Here is a 13818-nt window from a genome sequence, read left to right on the forward strand (position 1 = left end):
TCGTATTTCAAACCAATTATGCACTTTCGTATTGAAAAATTAAAACACATGACAGTGCATGATAGGGTTGTGATACTATTATACTATTATACTACCATCGTCACATCGTTTGTACAGGCTAGGCTTTTTCTATCATTGAGCAGATATGTAGAAACACAAAATTGCTCGCTCCTTTTTGGTTTTCTCCTGCACAAATTGTTCTTTAAACCAAAAATATAAGGAAACAGAAGTTGTTTTTACAAACACACACACACACACACACACAATAAGTAACAATGACCCCATTATGTGAAGAAGAAACAAACACATCTAAAAAAACAAATGTACTCCAAACCAACCAAATACTCAATCGGACCTTAATATTAAGTTTAGCTTAAAAGCAACCGAGGAGCTTCTTAGGAGTTTTCCCTGTGGCACGGTATTTTGCAGCAGCTTCCTCCGCCTTGAGAAGATCTTCCCCGCGCTTGGCTTCAACCACCGCCCTCTTTTCTTCTGCAGCCTTGTGGATTAAAGCAATCTTGTTCTTCATCTGTTCCATGTACTCAGCCTTTTGCTTCTCCAATTTTTCCTGCTCATGCACAAAGTGAAAATGTCGGAACAGGAAACAAACAGAGAGTAAAAGACAAGACCTTTGCGTCTAGGAATCCAAGCAGATCATACGAAGAAATGCGCATAATTGTTACCTCAATCTTTTTCAGCTCAGCCTCCACAATTGCCTTCCTGGTGTTTTCCCATGAACCGATGGCAGATAATTTCTTCTGAGCTCTGTTAGCGAGCACATACACTTTCAGTTCAGTATATCAAATGATATATAAAAAAAAAAAAAAAAAAACTTGATTCTTTATCAACGTATGAAACACCATGCAGGTGTCGGTTAGGTTACCAGGGCACTGTGCCTACCCCATTGCCCCCACCTCCAAATGCCCTTCCCCGTAAATAATAGTAGTTTAGAATAGAATGTCGTCTTGTCAAGAAACATATCAGACACCATGATTACTCAATTAGGCTCAATACTGAAGAAAGCTCTTACTTATTCTGTGCCCTTGATTTCTCACTTTCTTCCCATGCTCTGATAAGTGACAGCCTTTTCTCTGTTGCAACTTTTGCTAGCACAGCATCTGAACAAGAAAACGATGATAGGAGGATAAGTTTAACCTAGTTGATTATAATGCGTACAAACAAGCAGGAATCAACGGACCTCATGATCAAACCCTAAACACTCACCGCGATTGATGGAACCCTCCTTACTTTTCTCTTCGGCAATAGGTTCCGAAGGCTCTGTGGGAGAAGAAGGAAAATGCAACTTTCAAAACATGACATGCAAAGGATAGAACATAACAAGTAAAAGCAACGGCAAGTTTGGTCGATCTAATGGAAGTATGGAGCTTTCTTACGTTGAGATTTTTATGACACCTTTTGATGAACATTTCGTTTTTATTTTAGAAGGAAATTTTGTAAGTTTGTAGCTAAATTAATAAGTTAAGGAAGCGAGAGTCCCAGAACAGCAGTTGAAATAATCAAAAGCAATTCGTTTAAATGATCATAAATCAAATTTCAATTGCTTAACTAATCAAAATTAAATATCGACGACAAACCAACACATAGCAATTAGATGTTGGAATCTAATGAAACTCCTGAATATGAAATATAATTCTGACCCAGGTTGACAAAAAAAAAAAAGATTATCAAAGAGAATTTCATAGAAACGAAAAGATGTTTACAACAAAAATACAGGGAAAAATTATGGGAAAAGAGAAAGAAATTCAGAACAATAAGAGAAACCAAAGCAAGACTAGAAGCAGGGCAGAATCAAACCAATAATAATTAGTCAGCAACCATGGGAAAAATTACATTAAAAGGAAAAAAAAGACAAATAGATTCTAAAAACTACAAACAGACACATGATCACTAGCATGCATATAGCAATCCCAACTCATATTAATAGTCTGAAATTTTCTTTTTCTCACCTACCAAACAGATTAAGTTATCAACTTCAACAAAACAACAAGAAAACATAATAAAGTGGAAAAGATTCAGAGAGAGAGAGAGAGAGAGGAGAGAGAAATATACTGTCAACAACAGTAGCAAGGGCTTTGGACTCATCAAGCTCAGCCTTGCTTTCAGGAGGAGGAGGTGGTGGAATTTCAGATTTGTCCTTGTGGGACACAGGGTCTTTTGGAGCTTCCACAAGCGGCTTCTCTTTCTCCGCCGGAGCCGTAATCGGAGCGGGTGGAGGATCCGAGGGTGACTCAGATTCTAGCTTCTTGGGTTCCTCTGCCTCTGCCATGTTGATTGCTAAAGTTGGTTCGAAAGTGGAAGAAACCTCGAAGTTTTCAAAGGGAAGTTCACTGTAGTCTTTACAGTGAGAAGATTATAGAAGCAACGGAGGGGGAGAGAGAGAGAGTGCCTCTGCCATGTTGATTGCTAAAGTTGGTTCGAAGGTGGAAGAAACCTCGAAGTTTTCAAAGGGAAGTTCACTGTATTCTTTAGAGTGAGAAGACAATAGAAGCGACGGAGGGGGTGAGAGAGAAAGAGAGAGAGAGTTGGGATTGTATATGTTGTATGGTTGGAGTAAGGTAACTGATATTTCAAAGCACATTAGCTCATACTAGCTCATACAAGCTTAGTTGGATGGTAGGTACAAGTGGCTATTATGAGTTGGCATATATTTTTTTTTAGTAAGATAACAAAGTAATAGTCATTTCCTCATTTCGTTCATATATATTATAACACGTGTGAGATATTACTTTATCAAACATGAAATAACAAGAGAATTTGAAAAGTTAGGTATATGGAAACTAAGGAATGTAAGTTGAATTAACTACTCTCTTAGCTGATCTCATTCTTAATTTTGATTGATTTGGTGTTTGTAAGCACAAAGAAATCAAGATTTTGAATGATTTCATTTCTTTTCATACTTATTCTAAATTAGTAACACTAAGTGCCGATGTGATTATCACATGAATCGAAAAATTAATAATTTAACAAGTTTAATCCACACGATGGAGAAATAGATTAACTTGTGAAAACAATAAAACAAAATGGATGTTATTATCAAGGAGAAAGCTATTGCTGGTGCTTAGCTTTTCCTAAGCATTGTTATACTTTTGCCGGAGTAACAAGGTACGTAGTGTGTTTTATTGTAAAAAATCCAAATCAAATTGTTGCTTAAACATTGCGTGCATATGATTATTGTAGTTCATGTATACAAGAATTGTAAACGTTTTATATAAGTTAAGTGACTCCTAAATAATTTAATTTAACTTAATTTAATAGTCATTTTGGTCTAGAAGGAATTGAACGATTATGACCTTTGTCCAAAAATGGAAACAAAATTCACCCAATAATGCATGATGTTAAAATAGATTAAGTTAGATGAGTAAATGACGAATAGTGTAACTTGTAACTGTTTTTACGAGTAAATAACTTTCCGTTTGAATTCGACAATTCAATATAATGATGAGCTTCCATATTTGCATAAGGACCTGGACAACTCGTGACAAAACAAACTACAACAAATGGCTTTGCCTTGGGTGGTTTGTAGTTTACTTCTAACTTGTAAGTTACGGCAAAGGCCAAGGGACCAGAGAGGTTGGCCTAGGGCGAATCCCTACAGTTGTATTGACAACTATTGGAAATGATAAACAACTATTTAACCCTAAGAAACCGAGACCAACATTTATGCAACTAGATGTTATTGCGACGTTCATAAGTCAATTATGCACTATAATCATCAATTGTTTGATTTGCCTTTAGAAAATGAGTTGAGCTTATCCATTAAGGCAGTAAATAGGCCAAATTATAAGCTTAATACTTTTTTAGGAAAACTAATGAAAAAAACTTGAAAACTTTGAGTTTTAATGATAATAACAAAATAAAGGGTAAAGTGAATAATACCAAGTTTGACTTTTTAGTGTAAAAAAATGGTTCTTCGTTAAAATGAACAGTACCACAAGCTTTTCATTAAAATTCTCTACTTTTTTTTGCCACAAAATTTTTTTGAGTTCCAAACACAACTCGGCAAAAGAGAAAGCAAAGTCTTGTTGGCAGGAATGAGATTCACTCTATATCTCTATGTTTGGAGTATGTGGATCAAGAGATTCGGACCATTCAAAAGAAAGAGAAAGAGATTCAAATTGTTCAAGTTTTTAAGTTTTTGTGAGGTGGACCAATGAAATGGGAATGGGATGCCGTATAATTGAAATTTAGTGATCCAAATTTCTCAATTTGCATACTGAAAACAAAAAGATTCAGCGAATCTCAATCCTTATTGGTAGTTGGAAAACGTTAAGGCACCAACTGCCACACCCTTCTGTTGACGTATTGACATCAGAAACAAACACTTGTTCCACTAGAAATAAATTTGTCGATCTCTGTAGTCTGTTCTGGAGTCCGGAGCTGTACATTAGAAGACTACATGTCGTAGTCGTGTGCTGTCCCTCTGAATGCTTACGTAGCTTAATTTCATTGGTTCTATTAGTTTATGGAAAACCGATTACATAGATTGAAAACAAATTAATGTTATTTATATTTAAAATAGTATAATTATTTGTATAATCCCACACTCAACTTCTCAAGTGAGGTAAATCCCTGTATGCCTCAATTTATTTATAATTTTTTAATTGCTAATCAACTAACAGTAATAAACATGCATGTAGAGAAAGAGAAAACGCGAAATCTTTATTCGTCCACGCACATGCCAAAGCACTTGGTTGGCAAAGTATTGGCGTTACGAAATTTGTCAGCCTTCTTTTCAACATTGAGATGTCCTTTATTGCGTTTTGCTTCAATTCTGACCTTACTGTCTTCTATGATCTTCGCGGAGTGAGCTTCTTTGTTCTTCAGCTTTTCCAGTTCCCTGTGTCTATGCTTCTCAACTTTTGTCTGCTCCATCATGCAAGCACAAGCTCATAGTTAACAACGATTAATGATAAACTAAGAAAAGAAAACATCTAAACGCTCGTTTGGAGGTGTTTCGTTAACTAAGTTTATGAAAAACACTTTTCAAGTGGTTATCCTCATAAGAAATTCCGGCCCTCCTAGAATCACTTTCGAACGGGATCGAACTAAATAAATACAAAAACTACCTCAATCTTCTTCTCTTCTGCCTCCAGGTCTATTTGATCTGCGTTCTTTCTCTCCTCATTGATGGCCAGCCTTTTGTTAGCTCTATTCATCACCAATAGTTTATTTAGTAATTCAGCAACTTAATTATATACTATCTCAAATAATTGTATAATCATCTTATATAAGTATATTGTTTGACTTAATCCAGATTAATTAGATGAGAAATGAAAAAGCAGAGAGCTAATACTTGTTATCAACTTTGGTTTTTTGTTTCTCCTCCCATGTTTTTATGAAGGATAGAGTATCTTCCTTCTTCTTTTGTAAAAGCTCTGAAGAAGAAGAAAAATTTAAACAATTAAATGTGTGACAGATTAATATGTCCAATACACTATAACCGATACGGTTATACATAAATGTATTAATGTCAGAGACTTTGATATAAAACTGAAAACCAATAACGTTTCAACCATATAACAATAGTGGCTAGGGACCGCATCCAAAGTATCTCTATTATCCATCTTTCAGTGTTGAAATATATTAACAATTTGTGTGTCGTATCTAATGCCTTCCTTCCTGACTAAATTGTTTTTCAAGAGCAAAAAATGATCTTGAAAACTAAATTTAAGAAATTTAAGAAAGCAGAAGAAATACCTTGAGCCATCCGGACTCCCTTTGATGAATCCAAGTGGTAATAAGATTTGATACTCTTCTCTAAACACTTGATCAGTGTAAGTTGCTCTCTTGTTGCTTGATTGTGAGAATGGTGAGCTACCTTGCCACCATATATATATATATATATATATATATATATATAAAATCGTTGGTCTTCCATAATCCACCCAACAAATTAAAATACATAATTATGGTATTATTATGCTCATGGTCAAGTAATAAAATGCAACATGAATTTTAAGATTGCTCGAAATCTTGTCATTATATCCACATAAATTACACCACCCCACCTCTTCTTAATTAATAAAAATAAATAAATAGAAGGGCATGCCAATAATTAAGGATAAAAAAAGTGGTCGCAAGTCTTATTATGTATAGATAAATAGATACACGTAAAATGATTAAAGCCCCATGCTGCCATGCACATGCTACAGTCCTTGTATCATCAAATAGCAGAATAGCTGTTGTCATCTTCTACAGTAGGAGCTTCAGAAAGTACTGAGAATATAACGAAGACTCCGAACAGTACTGTGATGATTGCGGTGAAGTTGACGAGAAAGGCCTCCGTCCCAAATTTATCGAGTCCCGAGTTCTCGAGGAATGTGACCTTCTCTAAGAACCCTAATGAAGCATTGCCAACAGCTAGTAAGTACACGGTGATTCCAAACACCACATGCCATGGGATAGACTCGCTCCTCAGTGCAGGACTTCCTCCGGGGTAGAAGAAGGTCACAAACCCATATATCCACTGCATATTCGGATAAAAATGTCCAATTTTAGATGATTAGGAGAAGAGAATAACAAGTTAAAGTCTAAGCATAACTGTTAGCGCATGTGGGTGACTATCAGTCGTTATGCATGTGAATCGTTCAATAGGATTCACATGCTTGCATTAACGACTAAAACCACTCACACGAGCGTGGACAATTGTCGAAAGTGAGCCTCGTAGTTCAATAGGATTCACATGCTTGCATTAACGACTAAAACCACTCACACGAGCGTGGACAATTGTCGAAAGTGAGCCTCGTAGTTGGGGTTAGGGATTACGTACCTGAATTCCATAGAGACAAATGACCCCGATTCCAATCCAAGAGTGCAAACTGTACAGATTGGCAATTCCACTCTCGTTATGGTTCTTGAATGCAAGATAAATACCAATGATCCCAAGACCTAACGCGAGGGCATGAAGAACCAAGTGTATCACTTTCTTCACCTCTTTCCTGAAAGGCAGTGCTTTGTAACTAACAATGGCTGCAATTTTTGGTTTTACGAATGAAGGTTCGACAGTCAGACCAAGTGAAAAACTCAGTACGTAAAATTTACAGCAAGATCTATCGTCAAGCTGCGAACATATTTTGTAAAAAAATCACATAGTATTTTATTACCTTCTCCTCCCAAGAAAATTAGGCCAAGGAACATGAGAACAGGATGGAGCTGCACCAGAAAATACAAGAAAATATTATCATTTCACCATCACGAATACCCAACAAATAAAATTTGGGCTTTGGCCCATTCAATTTTTTCTTTCTTTTGCCATAGTATTGGGCCGTTGGTTATTCCAAAACTTAGACTGTTTACCATCGATCATGGCCACACCAAACCCAACGGACCCACCAAACCCTAAACTTATAGTTTTGTCCTGCGAATATCCAATGAAGTAAATCCAGAAATAAATAATTGTATGGAAGAAAACCAGTCGTATAGAGGCAAATCACGTGACTTATTTCATTACTCCCAGGCTGCCCAAGTGACGATAGATTTTTTAATGTAACAGGCACACGAGATGGTACATCATGTGTCATTATACAAATGTTGGGATATGTGTGTTAAAAAGTTAATAACTTAAAAAGTAAAATTTCTCACCACTTACATAAAAACACGTGGTGTATCATCTGTATTCCCGTCACAATCAAAAATTTCTCCTAAGTGACATCTAACCTAAGAATAAAACACAATTCTTTATGGGTGGCGCTAGACACAACACTTTTTACCCTCCACTCTTCTAATTTTCGAATCGAATGTATTGAAAAAATAAAAAATAGATATTAACATAATGTCCAAAGTAAAAAGTGTGTGAATAATACTATTATTTCCAAAACTAATTATAATAAAAGATTTTAATTCTTTATGCACAATGAAATTGAAATAGAAAAAGACAAGAGTGTCCACTGTCCAGTGTCAAAAGCTGCGGATAAATCCAAGATTGGGGGTTACATACGTAATTACGTGTACCAATGATATGAAGATTTAGATATTTCCAGAAGCAGATAGACACGTGAATTATTTGAGCTCTATATCACACCAAATTTGATGAGTATGTGAGTGTCCACAGAATGTCCACACGACATTTATTAATTTCTAGACCATTAATTCCAAGCACCAACCATTTTATGGAAGCTAGGTGCCATATACATGTTCTCATGATTTACCCTAAAAACCCTAAAGTTAAATAGTTTTCTCATCAAATTTCAAAAATAATTCGTATTGTGGTTTTGAGACAGATGCTTAAGGTAAAAGGGCTGAGAAAGGCCTAAAAGAATTTGGAAAAATACTTGGAGTACTTAGAGTGAACGGAAGATTTTGCTCACAATCTAGCGCAAAAGCACGAAGAATTTATATAACCAATCTCATTTAATAGGATAAGACTGTTGTTGATGCAACTCATATCGTGATTGATAGCATATAAACATGAACTACTCGAAAAAGATAATCATATTGGAAAGTAGCACTGTGTCGAGTCCATGCATGACATATTTTTGGTAAGAATGGTAGGTGAACTTGTGCAAGGTGCTTAGCTGTTTCTACAACTACAACCAAAATTAAGATCGACATGTAGAAAGAGTTGCACTTTAATCATGTCCTACACTGCCACTAAACTTAATTAGCATTTCACTAAACTCTTCTCCTTAGTGTTTTTTAACTCCCAACTTTAACCAATGAAAAATATAAAAGAAATGTTAAAAAACTTCCTCGAAATGAGACATTTATGAATGATGTATTATCTTATTCTCGAATTAATATTATAAAATATTATATTAAAAACATAAGATGACAGAAAACGTATAGACATACAGCCTTGGAGACTCTCTTGCCGTTTCTCAAAATATAAAAAAAGAAAAGAAAGAAAAAGCAGTCAAAGAAGGTGGGGTGGGTATTCAATTGCTTAAAATTATCGGGGAGCAGCGCCAATACCGGTTGTGAGGAATAGAAAAGGAAACAAAAGGAAAAAAAAGAATGGTATCCAATTCCATATCGATAAGAAGAGAACCAAGCCATATGCTATATAATTAAGGACATGCACAAACCCTTCTATCTTTCATAACTATCTAAATTGTTTCAGAGAAACACGTACGCAAAATTTAGAGAACTGTTATTGACGCTACAAAAGACGGTATATCAATCGAGATTTGAGAACCAGATAACTATAGAGTCAAATTAAGGCGCACATAGAGAAAATCAATACAAATTAAGAAGTTATTTCTACACCTAAGAAAACCCAGAAATGGAGAGAGAGAGACGTACGTTGAAGATGAGGTTCTTGTTGGCAGCTTCCCATGCCAAGCCGCCTCTGAAATGAATGTTCCAAACCAACACCAAAACCAAGCCCACGATTCCGAGCGTGTGTACCACAAACGTCAACGGAAGCGCCGGTACCTTTAGCGCCATCTCTTTCTCTCTCTCTCCTCCTCCTCCTCCTCCTCCTCCCTCTTCTTCTTAACTCTCTCTCTCTCCCTCTCTCTCTCTCTCTCTCTCTCTCTCTACGAACTCAGTCAATATGATTTTATCTGGTTTCTTCGTCTCTGCCTCCTTAACTTTTCCACCAGATTATGGCAAGCCAATTGGACCGTCGGATTGGGATCACAAACTTCGTGTGATAGATGCCACGTGGGCCTCCTCCATAGGAGACTTTTCGAACCATGTGCACCAACCCCTTATTTTTTTACTTTTCCTTTCTCTATTATCTTACCCACTCATCAATTGACATGTGTATTTCAATAACAAATTAAACTACATAGTTAATTAAACAATCATAAATTATGCAATTTAATTTTAATTTATTAGTGAAATACATGTGTCGAGTAACGAGTGAAAAAGATAAATAGGTAAAGGTAATCATCATAATCTCCATTGTCTACATCTACAATCTTCGGAATGGGAATCCAAGCAAAAATCTCACTCAAATCTTTCAAATTCACACAATTTTTTCAAACACAATGAAATAAAGTAAAGATTTAACATGAATTCAAATTTAAGATGAATCCGACGTTAATAAATAAATTATATTATAGTACAACATAATTAGTCATATCTTATGGTGATTTTCCTTTACCAACTATAAGAGAGAATCGAAGTCCACTAACATAAAATAATGGAATCTTTTCATTTATAAGCATCAATTTTGAATTCTTTAGATCAAACATTCATGCCTTTTAATGATTTGATTAAACTTTTTTTTATCGTAATTTTGGTGCTATATGCACATTATATTGTAACAAATTTCCTATAATCTAATCTTTTGATTACACTCTCATCCGTTAGAAATAATTGTAAAAAAAAAAAAAAGTTGGTTAGATTAATATATTTTCACAATAATGCTACAACTTAGCAATAATTATCTACGATTTAAGATATTTTCTTTCCAAAATAGTTTAAAATATTTTTAAATCTCACAAAATCAAGCGTACCGAAATAAGTTTTTCTTTTAGTACGTTAAGAGAAAATAGGATTGAAAATAATATAAACGTACCAATACACAATGTGTGCAAAATAAAACGTACCAAAGTAAAAATAATGTACCAGTATTAACAATATGTATCAAATCAAACGTACCAAAATTGCATACAAAACTTACCAATTAATGATTTTTGTAAATTCAAACGTACCCGTAGATAATATATATGTAATGTGTTGTACCTAATAATAATTCGTCAACAACTATACTTAAAAAAATAGCCAAAAAAATAATAATTTTACAAAAAAATTGAAAAAATTACACAAAGTTTTTATGTTGATCACCAACTATTTGAAGAAAAAAAAAACAATTTGGAAAAATAAATAATATTAAATGTTTGCATACCAAAAAAGAAAAACTATGATCGAAAAAACATATCTGAAAGAATAGAAAATATAGTTTAATTACTAATATCTACACTAAGTAAGGAAAAGTGCATCATGCAGATAAAAAGATAAATTCAAAAGTTATTTTAATTTAATATATATATATATAATAATGACATGTAATTTAGCTTGAGGTGGCTATTGATCAAAACACTTTAATCAAATTTTAAAAGGGCATAGATGTTTAATCTAAATGATATACAAAAACGGTATGGGATTCTAATTTCCTCTAAAATAAAATAAAATTACAATTAAATTAAGAGCTAATCACATTGACGTGTTAGGATTATAAACATTTGTTTAGTTGATATCCCTTGTTTTTCCATGTTGTTCAATCAACCAATCAAGGAATGAATTCCGTTTAAAGATGTAATGTGATATTAGTGATTGTCGTTTCCTAACAATTCCCATGTTCTTGAACTATATTCAACTTTGATAAAACTTGTATCATTAAAAATGGAATCATTGTCAAAAGAAGAAACAAATATACGTTTGGCAAAAATACCTAATGGTGGGTGTAGTGTAGCTATCGTCTTTGATCCTTTTGCTTCAAAGTTGTATGACAATTTCAACTAGATTAATGTTGGAAAAAAATAAAAATTGAAATTAAATTTCGTAAATCATATGACGTGGTTATTAATAATTGAATTATTACTGAAATTTCATATTCTTGTTCGATCATTCCTAGGACTCGCAAAATGAAAGATATTTGGTAGCACTATCTGATTTAAGTCTTTTTCAAATCGAAAGAAGTTGTTCGGAGTCTGATGAAATCAAAATACTTAAAAGTTTGATTTTTTCTAAGTCCCAAAACAAAGTTTTCTACGCATGAAAGTTAAGAAGATAATTTTTCAGCACGTCGTGGTTGGCATACATTCAACCCTAGGTTTAATCTGCCACAACTTGGCAGCTTAAGTCATTGGTGACCTCATACTTTGATTAAGAAGGGACCCATTCAATGACAATGCTCTGATTCCGTCCAGGTTCATAAGTGGACATATTATCACATGGGCCGTCTTTACTCTTTCAGGCTCACAGCCCTCACATTCAGCCCAAATTTATTTGAGGCCTGAATGTGATTGCAGTTCAGCGCTAAGAAGAGCTAAAAATTCTAGGCCCCACTTAATCCGGAAGCCCAAAATAAAAGAGATCAATGAAAGAAACACAAGTAAGTTCAACCAAGACACTCAAAAGTTAACCACCACGGGATAACTCAATAGTTGGGAACAAATTTCAAGTTCGTATTCCACATAACACATCTTGAGTTCAATTAGTGCATATGAATCACACGATGGTGGCCAGGAATAAGCTAAAATGCCACTGTTTGTCTTCACAGCCCCTGAAAGAGTGAACTGCTATGACGAATCCACCAACTGTTTTTTTTGTCTTTTCTTTTTTTATACTAAGACCCTCACAAACTACGTATTGAAGGAGAGTAACTTATATAACACGAATATTTCTATATCTGATGGGAGAACCAACTCACTAAGTTGGTTGTAGGCACAAAGTAAGGGACCTCCTGTATTGAAATCTCACATAATTTGTGTAGGATCCTAATACTAGAATCCTCTAATTCGTGCCTACAGACGATTAGGTGTGCTGTCCCAACCGAAGGACTGAAGAACATTTCCTATTGGAGTGCCAATGACGTTGGAATCGAACAGCAGTAATTAAGAATAGGAAGGAATCATACGTTAATGTCAATGATTCACTTAATAAGAGGACTGCTTTAGATGTCGAGGGCCTCTTATATACAAATGCAATACAACAGTCTATAAAATAAAAAAAACATTAAATTTAATCCAACGGTTGTATGGTTTCAAATTAAAAGGGTTTTTTGTATGTATAATTTTTTAAGTAAGATATAAAATATAGACCGTTAAATCATTGAAATATATTATAAAATAGGCTACATAAAAACATATGTCAAAATGCAAATAAAAACCGTGTGTTCCTGAATTCTATCGCTATATATAGACACACACACACACACACACACACTAACCTTCATGCACGCGCTCACGTGCATGCAAAATACATTTTTTTTAATTAAGTCATGCTACACGTGACTTACACGTTTTAAATATATTTATATGCGTAAATTGACAAAAGGAAAATCAAATATTTGAAGTAAATGAATAATTTTAGACCATGCTAAAAAAAACTTCCCATAAACTAATCAAAGCAGTTGAATCCACATTAATAAAAGCAGTTTTTTAATTTTCATCTACATTTTATTGAATTTACATTAAGATTTGAAAAAATAATATTTAATAAACAATTGATTGCTAGCTCATTATGAGACTAAGTTCACTCTCTCCCCCTTAGTGTAGATAGCATCGTTTGTTAAAAAAAATCATTTGACAACTAATTGTATCACATTATTATGCGCGTGCGAGAGACTTTTTTTTATTTTTTTATAATTGGCACTACGCAACTCTTAAGTGTTTAAAAATAGAGAAATAATATTTAATAAACAACCGCGTGCAAAAGACATTTTTGAATCAAAGCACGTTACGCGCGACTTATAAGATGTTTTGAACACAACATTCATCATTTTTCTTATTTTTTATTATATTTTTCTTTCCCCGTGTGCACCATCAACTTTCACTCATCATTTCATTTTTTTTTATTCTTTTCTCTCTTTTCACTTATATTTATATTATATTTTATGATAATCAAATTATCCATACATTATTTGATATATTATATTGGCTGGTTTTGGATTTTTTTGATTGAGGGACAATTTTGTCCTAATACTTTTGTTGAAGCCGTGACACCAAATTGCCACTGTTCACCACCCTTCTTTATATATAAAAAAAACGTGTATCCCCGAATCTTAACATTATATATATTCCTGGCAGAATAGTTATTCAAGAGACAGGTAGATGCAATCATGTCTTCCATCTTTAATGATTTCAACTTTATGTTGTAATCCATACTAGTTGGACTTAAATATAA

General features: G+C 34.0%; 2 protein-coding genes and 1 long non-coding RNA gene across 4 annotated transcripts; all 3 read right to left on the bottom strand.

Annotated features, from left to right (window-relative positions):
- Positions 1-62: 62 nt before the first annotated feature.
- LOC103439747 (remorin-like) lies at positions 63-2506 on the bottom strand. 2 transcript variants are annotated; one of them, XM_070824990.1, is made up of 6 exons: positions 2071-2506; positions 1225-1278; positions 1031-1118; positions 684-765; positions 356-568; positions 63-186 (listed from the first exon to the last, which is right to left on the bottom strand). In XM_070824990.1, the coding sequence occupies exons 1-5, from the start codon at positions 2285-2287 to the stop codon at positions 374-376; spliced, it is 636 nt and encodes a 211-aa protein (XP_070681091.1). In that variant the 5' UTR covers positions 2288-2506; the 3' UTR covers positions 63-186; positions 356-373. The 2 variants fall into 2 exon arrangements, with proteins under 2 accessions (XP_070681091.1, XP_008376570.1); XM_008378348.4 differs by having other exon boundaries at positions 63-200.
- Positions 2507-4570: 2064 nt separating this feature from the next.
- LOC103439748 (uncharacterized) lies at positions 4571-5881 on the bottom strand. Its single transcript, XR_011582920.1, has 4 exons — positions 5719-5881; positions 5315-5396; positions 5088-5169; positions 4571-4884 (listed from the first exon to the last, which is right to left on the bottom strand). It is a non-coding gene; the product is annotated as an uncharacterized lncRNA (long non-coding RNA).
- Positions 5882-5955: 74 nt separating this feature from the next.
- Positions 5956-9585, bottom strand: LOC103439749 (transmembrane ascorbate ferrireductase 1). The gene is made up of 4 exons (XM_008378352.4): positions 9262-9585; positions 7125-7173; positions 6791-6990; positions 5956-6487 (listed from the first exon to the last, which is right to left on the bottom strand). Exons 1-4 carry the CDS (start codon positions 9403-9405, stop codon positions 6185-6187), a joined length of 696 nt encoding a protein of 231 aa, XP_008376574.1. The 5' UTR covers positions 9406-9585; the 3' UTR covers positions 5956-6184.
- Positions 9586-13818: the final 4233 nt, after the last annotated feature.

This window comes from Malus domestica, chromosome 07 (genome assembly GCF_042453785.1).
Source record: "Malus domestica chromosome 07, GDT2T_hap1".
NCBI classification, from domain to species: domain Eukaryota; kingdom Viridiplantae; phylum Streptophyta; class Magnoliopsida; order Rosales; family Rosaceae; genus Malus; species Malus domestica.